This window comes from Carlito syrichta, unplaced genomic scaffold, assembly GCF_000164805.1.
Source record: "Carlito syrichta isolate Samal-C Ts95f unplaced genomic scaffold, Tarsius_syrichta-2.0.1 Scaffold304923, whole genome shotgun sequence".
NCBI classification, from domain to species: Eukaryota; Metazoa; Chordata; class Mammalia; order Primates; family Tarsiidae; genus Carlito; species Carlito syrichta.
Window position 1 is genome coordinate 57,667 of NW_007249019.1, and position 16,700 is coordinate 74,366.

General features: G+C 36.8%; 1 protein-coding gene across 1 annotated transcript in view; it reads left to right on the forward strand.

Moving 5' to 3' along the window:
• Window positions 1-6,942, forward strand: part of LOC103263350 (alpha-(1,6)-fucosyltransferase-like) — a 57,511-nt gene extending 50,569 nt beyond the window's left edge. Inside the window, exon 5 of the mRNA XM_008061032.1 lies at window positions 6,405-6,942. Coding sequence (XP_008059223.1) covers window positions 6,405-6,680 — 276 coding nt within the window. The 3' untranslated portion in view covers window positions 6,681-6,942. The remainder of the gene's footprint in view (window positions 1-6,404) is intronic.
• The last annotated feature ends 9,758 nt before the right edge of the window (window positions 6,943-16,700 follow it).

Genomic DNA, 16,700 nt, shown 5'->3' on the forward strand with positions numbered 1-16,700 from the left:
CCCCCCCCCCCGCCCCCATTCTCTTCCCTACTTACCCTTTTTCTATCTTACTTCCTCCTCTCCTCTTTTTTAAAAAAAAACACCTGTCATAGCATCCCTTTATTTTGATTTCGAGGAGAGAAAGTTTGATGAATCCTGTTAACTGAAGTGATGGTAGAATACCTTTCTGAAATTCAGTCTTAATTTTGTAAATTGCTATTTTTAACCCCAACAGTTAACTTGATTCTGAGACCTCAGCCTCTAAATTTACAGAGAACGGTTGAGGTGCTTGAGGAAATTCGATCTTCTGTGCATTTATACTGGCAGAATGTGGTTCCTTATATAACTTGACTTTTTTTCTCTGTCATTGGAGGGATTGTTGTTTACATTATATTTTTGAATGAGAGAATTATACTAGATGTATATCATTCAGTCTCTACTTTTCCTTTGTGGCCCTTTTGGTAGCAGAAAATATTACCAAGGTTGCCCTGGTGTACACGTCTCTGGAACCTAAGGTGGGTTTTTCTAGTGACCACCTGAAATTCCCAGAGACAGCAGAACACTGTCTTGAAGACCCTTAGAGGAAATTCCCCATTTGTTTGTTCCTTTCTATTGGATATGTAGCATCTCCACCTTTTGAAAATGGCTTTAAAGCATTTGCTAGAGACTTCCAGGTAAAGAATAAAAGTTTAAAAAATGTGTTATTTAAAGTAAGCCAAATTTATTTCACTTAAGACTAGCTTTCCTCTTCTGTAAGTATATAGTAACTTACTGTCTGCCTTTGCTGCAGTTTGTCAATGCAATAGTCTGTAAACTACGTATTGTGCTCTTTTCTCCCTTAAGTTTTCACACTTAGATTTTACAAAATATCCTCAAGGGAACTGATTTCCTGAAGCACTTGATAGTGTACTTGAACCTGAACTATTGTGTCATCCTAACTACTTACAATAGATTGTTCTTTGCTAGAGAGGTGGAAAGGACACCTCCATATAATCTTAACTTTGCTGTGGAAATATTCTTGTTTAATATGTTAAGAGACAATAATTTCCGGTCTTAGCTTTTAAAAATGAGTATGCTTTTTAACTTTCTCTTCCATGGTTATTAACACTGACCAGAGTCTTCATTTTAATTACCACTATGCCGTACTTCAGTTCTCTTATTTGCTTCATTACCTTTTCTGCTTTGGTTTTGAAAATAATTTTAGAGAAATAAAATCAGATTGTTTCCAATATAATAAAATGCTTTCACCACACTATTGAGTACTTTCTTCACTACCAACACAAAGCTAGATACTACAAATCTTTTTAAACAGGCAAATTAAAAACTGTTTAGTCTTGTGATTAGAGCAAAGAGCATGATAAAATTTAACTTACCGATGTGACCTCCCCCCGCCCTTTTTTTTTTTTTTTTTTGGTTTTTATCTGTTCATTGGAAATAGGAACTCTCAGTGGCTTAACTCCTAATAGCACGAAGTTCTTAGAGAGGAGCTGGAAGGATCCCCTGGGGTTCTAAGTCTTAATTTTTAGCTTACAAAAGTAGCCAAGTGTGTTTTCTGAGCCTGCACTCCTTGATGTATTAGAGACACCATGGGGATAGATAAGACACTGGACAATAGATTGAGACCTGAAATCTAAATTCTGGTGTGTCACTTACTAAGTTATTTTTATGACTATGGACTTGATATCCACTTTGTCTCCATGGACATAATTCAGTGAACTAATAGTTATTGAGCATTTACTCTGTGTGAGAGATGACTGGAGATAGTATGTCCAGTTTTATTGGCTACATGTTTTCATTTGCTGTTGAATTAGCCTTTTCCTGCAGTATTTTTGATCGGTAGTAACTCTGGGCAGGTGAGAGAAATTACAGTGTGACTGGAAAGTGTATACTCTAAAGAGGCTTTTATTTTTGTGTAGGGAAAACCTTTCTAGTCATAGCAAAAATCTGGTGATTTAATTTAAGAGCCACAAAATCAGTACTATTTTCTAAATTGTGTAATTCACATTGCTATTAATTTACTAAGTAGAAACCCCTAAATCCTAGTAGTTGTACCTAAGTAATATAATAATGACTATGTTATTTCAGAATTTTCATTTTTTAGCAAAGTATGATTTAACTTGTCCTCATTTGAAGTATATCCAATAGTAACTATTTTTCATATTTTAACCAAAGTAAAAGAGACTAAAATATTTCAACATTGTGATGGTGCCTTTAACTGAATTAGTAACTATTCGTTTTTAGGGATTGCTGCTTTCCTCTATATACCATCTTGGTTAGAGGCTTATTGATTCAAGTATATAGTCACCAATACTGATTTATAAGATAGTAAGAACAAATACAACTTTCAGTTCTGTTGAGACAGAGCCATTCTTAGGAACTAGTGTAAAAAGAAATGCCTCAGTGTTTTAAAAAAAAATGGAAGAAAAGAAAAGGGAAACTGAATTCAGAAGAATCCTGTATCTTAAGTCTTTATTTCTTGGTTAAATATTCTACAGTGATAGCTTTGCTGATGAGATACAATTACAAAAGTGTTACATAATATTGTTAGCTTATAAGGGTCGTGATTGAACCATCCTGCAACACTAAATGCACCCCCCAAAAAAGCGCATTTATCCAGTGTGAAATAATGTCTCTTGAGATTATGAGGATAAATGAGAAGTATGTTAAAATTAATTTTGAGCATATACCATCTCATTTAACCTCCTAGGGTCTCTGAGAAGGAAGGGCAGGTTTGCAGGGAGAGGTTGTATAGCGTGGTAACTTTTGTCTCAATTTTGAGTTAACAAATTGAAGTTAAATCACGCAGTGAGTTCATAGCAGAACTTTCATTGGAGCAAAATTATATTGTAAATCTCTCTATCCAAAGCTCTTTCATCAGAACATACTGTTTTAAGTTATTTTGACAGATTCACCTTATATTTCTAAAGCTAATAATTATCATCATTATTGCAAGGAGCTAGAGTGTATCTATTGATGACTCCGATTTCTAAGAAGTCCCTATGTACAGAACTCTGACTTTATAAACATAATCTATGGAGTTTACAATTTACTTTGCTCTTCACAGTTATTCTTTGCAAAATGAACTCCCATTGAATAATGTAAAAAAAAATTTACTTAGCAATTCATAAACAATAATATTTTTCAAGATTTAACTTAAATATACTTTAACCTTTCTGCACAAATACCAAATATTACTATACCATATATACAAATAACTACTATAGTAATTTGTATGTGATTTTTTTTATTCTACTGTATGCCATTGCATATATTGGATGCTTAATAAATATTTCTTGGATGAACTAAAGTTTACCTGTAACTTGGTCAGTTAGTGACACTCAAGGCAACAGAAGGGCCTTGTGGGGGTATTTTCTATCTGTACTCCCTGATTTTCAACTCCCCAGTAAGAAAGTACTTCCTAGTACACCTCCTTCTGATGGAGTGTATCGTAACCTTAATGGCAGGGTGGGGGAGGGGGTAAGTGGAAGAAATGCCAAGAAAGGGGAGGGAAGGAAAGATTGACAATTCCGATATAAAACAAAATAACATGCCTGCATTCTTGCATAACTGGTAGAGAGGTATATAGGAGAGAGTGCATTAGGCATACTAGAAGCAATTGAAAACATATCTTAATCAGAAATAACTACCCTGTTAAAGTGGTAGCATCATTAAAGAAAAGCTTCTTTTAGTAATGAGATCCTTCTATATATTCTTGTTCATGAGACACACCTTTAAGCCTTTTGTAGACATAACTGGATCAGTGATAACTGACAAAGGCTATTTGGTAAGAAATTTTAAAATTACACCATGGCTCTGTTTCCCTTTTATAGACTCACGTAAATCTTATATTTTTTGCTGCTCTGTAACAATGGTGGATAACAAAGACTTAGCTCAGATTAGGGGTTTCCTGTAAGGTATCTTTTCATCAGAATAAATTCCTGTCTATCTCAAAGGCAACAGGAGTTGTTGCTTCATTAAAAAAGAAAATCGTCTCCATTTACCTTAGAAATATCTACTAGTTTTTTTCCAGATATTTATTCTGGTGAGCCTAATCTTGTGTAAGGAACATAAATACCTTTCATGTATCTCACTGTCTTCTGCCTTTTTCTGGATCGTCTATGAACAAGATCCTTTTCCAAACTTTTAAACATTATTTTGGCAAAAGATTGGGCTGTGGCTCTGAGCCTTTTCAGGGTTTTATTTACTGTTATCGTTCTAGTCATTTGTTTTCTCTTATCACTCTTGGAGTCTTCCACTAATTTTCTTACATGTGTAGACTTTTCTCATTTCAGAACCAAGCATAATGGATTTTTCTCTTTCTTTGTGGTATCTGTGACATAACAGAAAAAATAATATATTCTTTGTGAATCAAGCCTCTTTTACAAACTGCTCTTCCTTTTATTAGTCTCAGCTCTTGTACTCAAAGCATTAGGTTCTAATTAAACCCTTCTCTTAAAACACAATAGATGTGCTTTTCTTAAATGCAGATGCAAGTCTTCTTTTAAATAGAAAATCTATAGCTTCCAGACTAAAGGTCAAATATTCTAACTATTATGTGTTCCCTCACTCTATTTTTCTTTAAAAAAAAAAAAAGAAGAAGAAGAAGAAGAAGAAAATTAAAGTAAGATGTAATAATGGGGAAACTGTGTCTCATTGTATGAGAGCTCTTTATGCTATCTTTGCAACATCTCAGTATATCTAAAAACTCTTCTCAAATAAAAGCTTATTGAAAAATATTTGAAGGACATTTTCTTTTTCATTCATGTGAATTTTAGAGGAACTTAGGTGCTCCAATTCTCACAAATCATGAAAAATCTTGAAAAACTGAGTCAGTGATAAAGCTTTGGATCAGTCTGAGAACGTTGTTTATTCCCGGATCTTTGTATAATATTGTACAGAAATTCAGTGATATAGATTGCCGATTCCCACGAGACATCACACACGCCTGTTCCTCTCAGGTCGCTATGACTGTAGCACCAAGCATGGGAATGCTTATTGCTTCCACAGAGTCCGCAACACTTATACTTGGCTGTGGAAACAATATTAACTAATTCTTGCTGAATTTTATCAGGCACTCTCAGATTCATAAAGACTCTTAACTCTTCCTGAGGTTCTTGATGGTATCATTTCTGCTTTAATGTAAAAAAAAAGAATAGCTTTCTGTGACACATTTGAATATGAAATGTACACCTTCTGTACATCACTATTTTGTATTTCCTTTTCTCAGCTTTTCCTTTGGAATCATTTTATAGCCTCACCATTTTAGCTTTTGTTTCTAGGGCTTTACTTGACAAAACAGGTGATATCTCTGGAAAATAGTTCTAGATTTGGGGTTTGGTAACTGCTTTATTCAAGACCCATATAAATTGAGAACTGCTTACCTTGTCTCTTACTACGTGGGATAAAAACTTCTGTTTCTAGAGGTAACCATCCTCTCATCCCTTGCAGACAAAAAAGCTTGGAAAATCTCTCAGACTAAAAAGTCCTTGTCAAAACATACTGTTATATGAAGAACTAATATGCCTAGGGATATTTAGCAATAACTCATACAAATTAGAGCAGACTTAACTTCAGAAAAGAGAAAATGAAACTCTCATATTGGCTAACTATTTGCTGCCTATGGCAAAGTATATAATTAGAAAAATGGATCTCGCAATTAAAATTTGACATAAAACATTCTCAGGGTAGCCAGTATAGAATGTACTTTACATTCAGTTATGAACATTACTGGTAGCTTTCATCAAGGTTGGTTTTTAAAAAGATCCATGCTGATATTTAATAATTGTTAAGTTCAGATATCCCTTTACTCATTGGCTTTTACTTCTTAATGAAAAAGTAGATTTTGTTTGTAACATATAGAATTCTGTAGATTGATGGAATTAATAGATACATTAGTTTTTCCTTTAGATAATTTGAGTTTAATCATGGAAAGTAAACTCAATGCTGAAGTACTCCTAGAATAAATGAACTATTTTACTTCTTTCACAAAGATTTTAATGTCGGCAAGACAGTTGAGAGGTGATCACACTTGGATTTTCTGAATAATAGAGAAGCAAAATTGGGATATCCCCTTCGAGTCTCCTCCCACTGTGGGAGCTTTTCTGTCCTCTCAATAAATCCTGCTTTCTCACTTAAAAAAAAAAGGAGGCAAAATAATTTTTTAAATGTAAATGCTTAATTTCACATTTGTTCAGTGATATTTCCAAGTAACTGTTCTTCTTTTTCACGGCCATCTCCCTAAATATGCACGTTAAATTTTCATTGGGTTTTTCGAAATCAAATCCTTAAAATTGGACTCTGTTTAGTAAGAAATATACTGGATCAGCCCTGGCTATTATATGATATTTGATACTTGTGACCTATAAAGAGAAGTTGACCTCTTAGTACAGCTTATCTTTACTTTTGTTTCTCTTCCTCCCTGAAAGAATCCCAAGGACTGCAGCAAAGCCAAAAAGCTGGCGTGTAATATCAACAAAGGCTGTGGCTATGGCTGTCAACTCCATCATGTGGTCTACTGCTTCATGATTGCATATGGCACCCAGAGAACACTCATCTTGGAATCTCAGAACTGGCGCTATGCAACTGGTGGATGGGAGACTGTGTTTAGACCTGTAAGTGAGACATGCACAGACAGATCTGGCATCTCTACTGGACACTGGTCAGGTAAGGAGCCTGTGCAACATGTCAGACCTCTTGGTTGAACCACAGCATCTCCAATTATTAGATTTCTAGGTACAACTTAGTGAACCAAACTCATCTTTTCTTCTGGATCCATGAATGCTATAGGTTATCCAGATAAAATCTAGAAGAACAGTGTTTAGTTTAAAAGGTATGTTATGATCTATTCCATTACTGATATTCATTTTTGTCTGGATTTAGCAAAATTACTGAGGTTTTTCAAGGAGCATATTTTAATGTTCTATTAATGGTGATATACCTCTCACTTCTTAGGGTGTTTTCACATTACTGAACTTATTTGATCCTCATAATCATCATATAAAGTAGACCAGTGGTCTTCAAACATTAGCATGCATGAGACTCACCTGGAAGGCTTGTTAAGACCAGTTTCTGATTCAGAAGTTCTTGGGTAGAGCCTGAAAATTTGCATTTCTGGCAAAATATTTGGGTTTAGGGAGCACACTTTGAGAACCACTAAGGTAGACTTTGCCAGTAACTTTATTTCATTTTGCTATTAAGGACAATGAAACCTAATTTGTTTATGTGATTTTAACTGTATTCAGGAAACATTTGATGAAGAGTACTATGACTAAAGGTACTATGCTAGGTCTTATAAGGAGATGGAAAGACCAGTAAAGAATTGCCTTTTTAAGCCGGGCTTGGTGGCTCAGCCTGTAATCCCGCACCTTTGGGAGGCAGGTGAGTGGATTGCCTGAGCCCGCGGGTTCGAGACCCGCCTGGGCAGCGAGACCTCATCTCTACAATAAATCAAAAAAAAATCAGCTGGACGTGGTAGCGCATGCCTGTAATTCCGACTACTTGGAAGGCTGAGGTGGAAGGATCGCCAGAGCCCAGCAGGTCGAGGCTGCGGTGGCTGGGAGCGGCCACTGCACTCCAGTCTGGGCAACAGAGTGAGACTCCAACTAAAAAAAAAAAAAAAAAAAAAAAGAATTGCCTTTTCCTCCAAGGAAGTGGTAAAAGAGGGAGTAGAACATAGATAGAGATTCCTACCTCGTCTAGTGCTCATCTTTCCATGTCATAATCTTTAAATAAGATCTACGGATGAGCTAACTTTGTTAAAATGCTGGCTTTGTCATTTTGTAATCTTGGGCAAGTTACTTAATCTAGGCCTTAGTTGTCTGATCAATAAAATGAAGAGTAGTAATTTACCTACCTCACTGAATTGTTGGTAGATTAAATGAAATAATATATGTAATGCACTTAGCACAGTACCTGATACATGAACTCTAGTAATTGTTAGCTACTATCAGTAGCCTTTATTCACTGAGCAAATACATAATGAGTGTCTATAGTGTGGCAGATACTAAATTAAGTGAGTAGGATAAATGCTAAGTATGACAATGCACTGTCTCTGCACTCTCATCTGGTGAAAGGTTTAACTAACACTTTTCAAAAAGCTGAGGCGTTTCAGTTAATATCATTTATTATGAGGCTGAGCACGTTTCTTCACAAGTTACAACACTAGATAAGAGACTAGATAGGAACAGGGGGCGGTATCATTGGCCAAGTAGCTTTTGTTTCTCCATTTCTTTTGCCTCTCTTTGAAAAAATTAGGTAATATCTGACTCTTTGCAGAAGTGTTATGAAATCTAATTGGGTACTTTCTATAAAATACCTTGAGTTACACTATAAAAGTTCCTTTATGGATTAAAAGTATTATCTTACAATGTGATTTTTTTTTCTTGCATAAGATGATTTAGAAGGCTTATAGCAGCATATTTTTTTATTTGTAGCTCACTTTGTATTATTTATTTATTTATTTATTTATTTGAATCGGAGTCTCACTCTGTCACCTAGGCTGGAATGCAGTGGCATGCTCACAGCCACCTTAGCCTCAACCTGTTGGGCTCAGACGATCCTTCCACCTCAGCCTTCCAATTAGCTGGAACTACAGGCACGTGCTATCACACCTGGCTAATTTTTTGATTTATTGTAGAGACGAGGTCTTGCCATGTTGCTCAGGCTGGTCTTGAACTCCTGGGCTCATGCGTTCCTCTCACCTCAGCCTCTCAAAGTGCTGGGATTACAGTCTTGAGCCTCTGCGCCCAGCCCTCACTTCATATTTTAAAGTGAACCTTTTAATCTAGAATCTAAGCTTTAGTTTTAAGGTTACATCTTCCACTGATCTGGTCTAGTTTACAGCTAGTGCCAACAGATTCATTATAAAGGTTAGAAAGAAACTAAATTTGTCAGTCAAGAAGAGCAACCCTGCTAGACTCACTGTGACTAACTTTTATCATTTCATGAACTCAGTTCAGCTTAAACTTTTTTGATTGTAGAAAAGTATAGCCAGAATTGGCCAGGTTCCTTTGTTTCACTAGTTCTAGGGAGAGACAACTTTTTGACTGATAGTTGATTGGAAAATGAAAGGTTGGCCTCACTAGACCTAACAGATTTAGTATGGGCCCTGCCTATACTATAAGTAGTTATTTGGTTTGTTTGTTTGATTTTCAGTTCTCCATTGTATATTTTGTAGTCTGTAGTAGCAGTCACAGGATATGAAAACTTAAAATGGCTTAAATGTCAAACATTCAGAATTTCTTAATGTTACAATGAAACAGGATCGAGAAGTCATCCTTTCTTTATTCCTTTGGAATCGAAGGTCTGATAAAGGCAAAGTGATTTATCCAGTGTCATACAGCTTATAAGTGCCAGGACTCTGTCAGCACATTCACTTCTGCCTGCCTCCACTCAAGGTCCTTCCCAGTAGGCTATGCGAGACTCCTTAGCTAGCAGAATAGTAATTAGAGGCACAGGAGCTGCCTGGAGTATCTAGAAACTAAATAAAATAATTTTAATAATTTAGATATGAACTTTATGCCTGAAAGAAGAGATTTATGTTTGAACTTAGTATATTTTTGTTTTCGTGAAGAATATTATTGCCATCTATTTCTGTTTATATACATTATCTGTATATGTACCTTTTAGAGAAACTATTGAACATGTGTGTAAGAATTAGAGGAAACACAATGAATTCTAATAAGCTCCTTAACATTAGTTAGATGTAAATCACCTATCTTTGTTATTGTTCTGACTTATATAGAGAATCCTGGGATATTTCTCTTGGCACCACTGCCATGAAATTATTATTGTCCATACACACTTGACATGATGTACCTAGAGGTGGAATTTAGTGATTCCTGTTCAAATCTGTCACCAATACAGGAATTAGTATGTGCATTGGATTATTTCGTAGCTGCATTATACCTTGTTACAAGTTGACTTCTGTTTTTCTCCTGCATTATTTTAGTTTGTGTAGGAAACCATATCCTTTGCATTAAGTAACTTGGTTAAGTGAAGGAAAATATTGAAGATTATGCTTCCAGTAAAAAATGCTTTTTGAACACCAGTAGCTGTCAGGTCTATTCTTGATTTCTTGTAGAGACAGGGTCTCGCTACATTGCCCAGACTGGTTTCAGACTCTTGGCCTCCAAAGCAATCCTTCCACCTCGGCCTCCCAAAGTGCTGGGATTACAGGCGTGAGGTACGGCATCTGGCCAAGATGTCATGTCTATTCTTAATAGTTCTGTCTTCTAAAGTTGGTGATACAATGATCAACTTAGTTTTCTATGCCACAGGATATTTCCTAACCCTGAAGTAACTAAACATAGTAGGCCTGATTCTTCCACATAGATTCCTTATGATAATTCAGGAAGGGAATCTTACCTCTGTGTTTAATAGTTTGAAGCATCTTTCAATAATTATTGATTTGTTTTTGTTGTTATTGAGTCAGAGTATCATTCTGCTACCCAGGCAGAGTGCAGTGGCATGGTCACAGCTCACCACAGCCGTAGCTTCCTGGGTTCAGACGATCCTTCCTCTTTAGCCTCCTGAGTAACTGGGACTACAGGCACACACCACCAACCCTGGCTTATTTGTTGTTGTTGTTGTTGCTGTTGTAGCGACAAGGTTTTGCTATGTTGCCCAGGCTGGTCTCTAATTCCTTATCTCAAGTGATTCTCCTACCTCGGCCTCCCAAAGTGCTGGGATTATAGGTGTGAGCCACTGACTGGCCATTATTTGTTGTTGCTGTTGTTTTTGAGTTAGAGTCTCACTCTGTCACCCAGGCTGGAGTGCAGTGGCACACTCACAGCCACCCCAGCATTGACCTGCTGGGCTTCAGCGATCCTTCCATCTCAGTCTTCTGAGTAGCCGAACTACAGGCATGCGCTCCCACGCCAGGCTAATTATATATATATAGTAGAGACATGGTCTCCCCAAGTTGCCCAGGCTGGTCTCGGACCCCTGGACTCAGACAATTCTCTTGCCTTGCCTTCCCAAAGTCCTGGGATTACAGGCTTGAGCCACCGCATCTGTCCTGTTTTTTTAAAAAGATATTGACTGTTTTAGGATATGTATAATTACTAGCTTTCAAAATACTGTTCTAGTTGATATAAATACCACTGAATAGATGCTGTCGTGATTGAGAACCCTATTTAAATTCAATTCTCCACTTTAGTTTCTTCCCTTGTAAAAATTAAAAATGTGTTCAGATTACCAGTTAAACTACTTTGGTTGTTTTGTCTTTCTTTCTTTTGTCTCGTACCCACATAATAAATTGAACTGAGTTTCTTTAGATGATAAACTTAATTGGAAAACTTTATTCGTAAATGAAAAGTTTGACTAGTAGGAAATAGTGTCTGTAAATATGACACCTCCCTAGAGGGAGATGCCTGGTTTAAGTACATGTTCAGGTAGATGGCCATTTGCTGTATTTATTTATCTCAACTGGATGGTCACCGTCTCCCCATGCCTCCTGTCAAAAAGGTTTTGGTCAGAGAGTTTTTTGTGACATCCTTAACGTTTATGTGGAGGCAACCTTAAAATAGAAGTAATTTAACGAAAGCACTTGCTGTGTGCCAGGCCCATACTGGGCAACGCAAGGCACCATCTCTCCCCATCAGGACCTCTGGGGAGGAGGCAGGCAGCCAAATAAGCAATGAAAGTGCATTGTGCCAGTGTGGTGTATGGGAAAGTTAGAGTACTCTGAAGCACATCTCTCACACATATGGCGTTCTTTGGGAAGAAGTGATTTTTAAGCTGGGCCCTAAAGTATGAGTAGGAGCCAGCCAGGGACATGGTGGAAGAATTTGCTGTCATGGGCACAACATGTGAAAAAAGAGGCAAGAGAGCATGGCGTTGCTGGGGAACTAGAAGCTCTCTACTGTGCAGTTTGAATATTGAGACACCAGCTAGTATTTTGTTCTATTTTTTTTTTTCAGGACAGTATCTGTTCCAATAATGTTTCATTTTAAAAATAAATGTTTTTCCTTTTGGATGGTTGTGTGATTTTGCTCCTCACTAAAACCAATAGGTTTTAATTCAAGAGTCAAAGGGTGTCTTTTTTGGTTCAGAGAGTAGGCAGAGCTTTTTTTTGGTTCAGAGAGTAGGCAGAGCAGTAGAAGTCAGATTGCTTTCAGCTGCCCCTTTGTATTATATAGGAACTATGAAACTATTTAAGCAAACAGATCAGAAGGAGAATCTTTAGCAAGCAGAGCACAAATGAAATGATACTGTAACTCTTTTCTGTGAAACCAACAGTTTTACAAAACTGCTTTACAAAACTGCTAAGATGTCTATTGGAGTCATCTAAATATTCTAATCAGCTCGTATTCTTAATAATGGCTAAACTCAGTTAAGCTGATTTACAAACTAATATTAAGTAGTAATATTGAAAATATGTCCCTATAAATACCTGTTGGGATAGCTATCAATATGCTTTGGTTTCATAGTTTACAATAATATTTCTATCTTTGACAATTAGATTAATAGAAACTTGAACTATTTTAACTCCCTTATACTGCAACAAAATCTTTTTTAAAATTTTATTTTAAAGATGTGGGGTACAATTCAGGGTTAGGTATACAAATACAGGACGCTGGACAGTGAGTCTGACCTCTGTTCTGTTGTTTTCAGCTTTCTGAATTTTAGCTATTAACTTTAGCTCCTGAGCTTCAATTGAAATCTAGAAAAGTCCATGACTCATTACCTGCCTCCTATCTACTTTTATAGAGTTGTGATCACAAGGGAGAACAGTTAAAAGCTGTAAAAGGTATTAACATGATTGCCATGTGGAGTTTATTTTCATTGTACATGTTCAGTTCTCAAAACTTAAAACATAAACATGATACCATACTCTATTATTAGATTATAATCTGCAACAACAGGAAAGTTATCCTTTTACTCTGAGATGAAAATCAAGCATGTATATGAGCTTCATTTACAGTTTTTCCCTTTTAAAATTATGAAGTTAAATGGAGAATTTGAAAGAGGTACAAAGAGGAAAAATAACTTATGAGAATAACTTCTTTTTTTTTTTTTTGGAGTTGGAGTCTCACTATGTCGCCCAGGCTGGAGTACAGTGTCATGCTCACAGCCACCGCAGCCTTGACCTGCTGGGCTCAGGCGATCCTTCTGAGTAGCTGGAACTATAGAACTATAGACACATGCCACTAAGCCCGGCTAATTTTTTTTTTTTAATTATTGTAGAGATGAGTTCTCACCGAGTTGTCCAAGCTGGTTTCGAACCCTTGGGCTCAGGCAGTCCTCTCACCTTGGCCTTCCAAAGTGCTGGGATTATAGGTGTGAGCCACCTTGCCCGGCCACTTCTTTTTTTTTATTGTTATTTTAAAGTTGTGAAGTACAATTCAGGGTTAGGTATACAAATATTCATTATACAGGTACGGAATAATTTCTAGACACTAGAATATCTTTATGCTTAATAAACCAACCACTTAGTCAAAATAAATGTGTAGACCAGTCATAGAATCTCTCTGTAGCTACCTTAAGCCTTCAGCAGTTTTCAGTATTTTTTCTATCTTAACATACCTGAGATAGAAGGTATATGCCTCCCTGTAATGGTTGCTCTCTATAGTTAGTGCTTTTAAAACTGACTTTGTTGCTGGGAAGGGCTGGCGGCTTAGGGAGGATATTTGGAGAATGAATTGCTACTATATGTAGTTCAGAAGCTAGCTGTCCCCACTCCAAGATCCTAGTAGGTTTCCCTTCCCTTACCCAACTCCTTGGAGAATCAAAGACCTATTCAAGTATCATTGTAGGTGGATAAGAACTTTGGAGTAAACTGCTATAAAAACTTCTTTGTTTTACTATTTATTGTCCATAAAATAAAGAAAGATCTTTGTTTCCGAAATTTAAAATACCAATTAGAATACAGTTGTGTCTCAGAAGAACTTAAACTGCTTTTTCCATGACATCTTCTTTATTGTCAGTTCCTACTGTGGACCTAGAAGTCTACAGTATCTCCTTGGGTCTCATTAGGGACATTAGGAAATGTGGGAGCAGGGGCTGAAGTGTTGTCCACAGTGCAGTCTTGCCCCGGCAAGCCTGCAGTCTCGCACACAGTTATAGATATCTGTCTCCATATTTCTACTACAAATGGCTCTCACATTGAGTTATGAGTAAACCTGGGGAAAGTGAATCAGAGACTTGCAGACTGCCAGAATAAACATGGTACATTTTCCTGCATGATCAGTTTTATTTACTGGTAGGTGAGCTAAATCACTTTCAAATAATAAACAAACGGATATGTAATGGTGTAAAATGAAAATATGATAAAAAATCAAACTTCTGCCCACTGCCCAAAAGCCAGGCTTTATGGTCTCAGTAGTACAAGTTTACACTCCTCTTCTATTGGAAGCATTTTGATGGACCTCTTTAAGATACACCATTCTATGAGGTTTTTTTTAACTGTTTATTTTATCTCGAAGGAGAGTCCATGTGGCAGCAGGGCCTGTGTCTTCTGGGTTATTTACACAGTGTCAAGCATTTGACCAGAGCACATTAAATTAAAGAAACAAATAAAATCTACCTGTCCCACATCCCCATCCAGATTTCAAAACATTACCCTTCAAGCTGTGTGAGGCACTTTTATGAAACTGTAGTTTTTGTTTTTTAAAAACTAGCCTATTGCTAAGAATGAATCCTTTAGCAATTTATTCTACCCTTTTAAGACAAGGTTCTGGCAGAATGAGTTCAGAGATTTAAAAAAAAAAAAAAAAAGAGGTGTGATTTAGGAAGAAGCAACACATAATTAGCATCAACATCACTGTGGAGTGGAAACAATTTCATTGGAAAAGTTTTTGAAAAATCCTCTAAAGTCTATTTAGAACCTATCCAAGGTTGTTATTCTAGAAATAGAATCCAGGTGCTCTTAATTTCCTGTGGGATGTCTGGGCCACATAGCCTTGAAAACTCAGAAATTGTCAGTGTTTTTATAAATACTGATATACTTTTTATGTTGTAACTGTGTTCCTTGGAGATTAGATATAAATTGACTTTTACAAACCAAGTCATGTTTTAAACATCCTAATGGAAGATTCCCAAAGGAATCCTGTGTTTTAATTATAATTTCTCTAAAAAATGGATTACTGCCATAAACAGGGAAGTATACTAGTCATTTGGTAAAAATTTGAATGTTTCTAGATGCTATGGGCAATATAAATAAGACCCTAGTCCCTGCCTTTCAGGAACATGCCATTGAGTATGTTAAGACCCAGACATCCTTAAATGTAAAAAAGATAGAATACGTTACATGTTGGAAGAGAGCTATAAAGTTCTGTAGGTCACCAGAGACTAGAGAAACTGTTTCTGGCTGAAGGTTTGAGAGACTTCACTGGGAGCAAAAACTGGGTCTTTAAAGAAAGACATCATCTACAAAGACAGATCAGTGTCATTGACTTGGAATCAAAAGTTATTAGCTATGTGACTTTGGGTAGTGTCCCTTAACCTCCCTATTCTGTATACCTCATAGAGTTGTTATTAACAAAGTGATGGCATATTTGACAGTGCTTTACATATTCTAAATCATGTTATTAGTATCACTTTAGTTTTATGGGAACAAAGCAAAATAGGAATAATAGCATAATTGGGTCATGGCATTTCAGCAGTACTTCTTTTGAGAAACCTTAACAACCAGCATTAATGAAACTCAGAACTACTTGTTGGCTTTATGTGAAACTCACTCAGAAATGAAATGAAAAGAGAAGAGGTAAATTATGATAGAGGAGCAATGTGAAGATGAAGGTACTCTTTGCTCTTCCTCCCAAGGAGGGTCAGCTTTGGTTCTCCTGATCCCCAGCCCACATGAGGATCATCCTCTACTTCTCTTGGGTTTTATTTAGATTGCCTGATAAAATCTCAGTGTCTAAATTGATTAGGCACCAAAAATATACTCCTGTCAAGGAGCTTGATAAGTTTCTCTTAGTTTCCAGCACAGGCCTGCCTTCTTAGCTAGAGCCACCACTGACCCCACCCAGAGAAACTTCCCGACAAAGCAGTCTTCAGTTAGTCTTCTGTAGCTCTCCAGGCTGATAGGATGGTGGTTTGGAGTGGAAGGGGCCTTGGAATAAACCATGCTGTCTTGGAGCTCTAATGTGCGCATAATTCTAAGAGAAGTAAAAATAGACCCTGTGAAGTCTCTACTCTGTGGGAGCTGTGTCAAAGCTCATGCTTAGAAATCTGAACATACCCCAGGTGTTAATCTCCAAGTAACTTTTACCTTAAAGTAGAGAGAGGGCTTTTTGGTGAAAAAAAAAATTTTATATTTTTGTAAACACTAGCAGTGGCATTGATCAAATCCTATGGATCTGAATATTCATAAAAGTATCTTTGACTGAGAAAACATCCTTCTGGGACCTGTTTATTAAGTAGTGGCACTATGTGATGCTAGACCAGCAGAGAGTAGGGAAGCAACTGAAAACACAGTATTGAAGCACTGTCACGTGGTCCTTTCCTCTCTAGCTTTTGGGTACTGAATATTATTGTTTTGAGTAGGAGTCTCACTCTGTCACCCAGGCAGAGTGCAGTGGCATGCTCAGGGCCTCCACAGCCTTGACCTGCAGCGCTCAGGGAATCCTTCTGCCTCAGCCTTCCAAGTAGCTGGAACTAAAGGTGTGCGCCACCACACCCAGCTAATTTTTTGATTTTTTTAAAAACATATTTTTTATTTTAAAATTGTGGGGTACAGTTAAGGGTTAGGTATACAAATATGCATCATTCAGGCA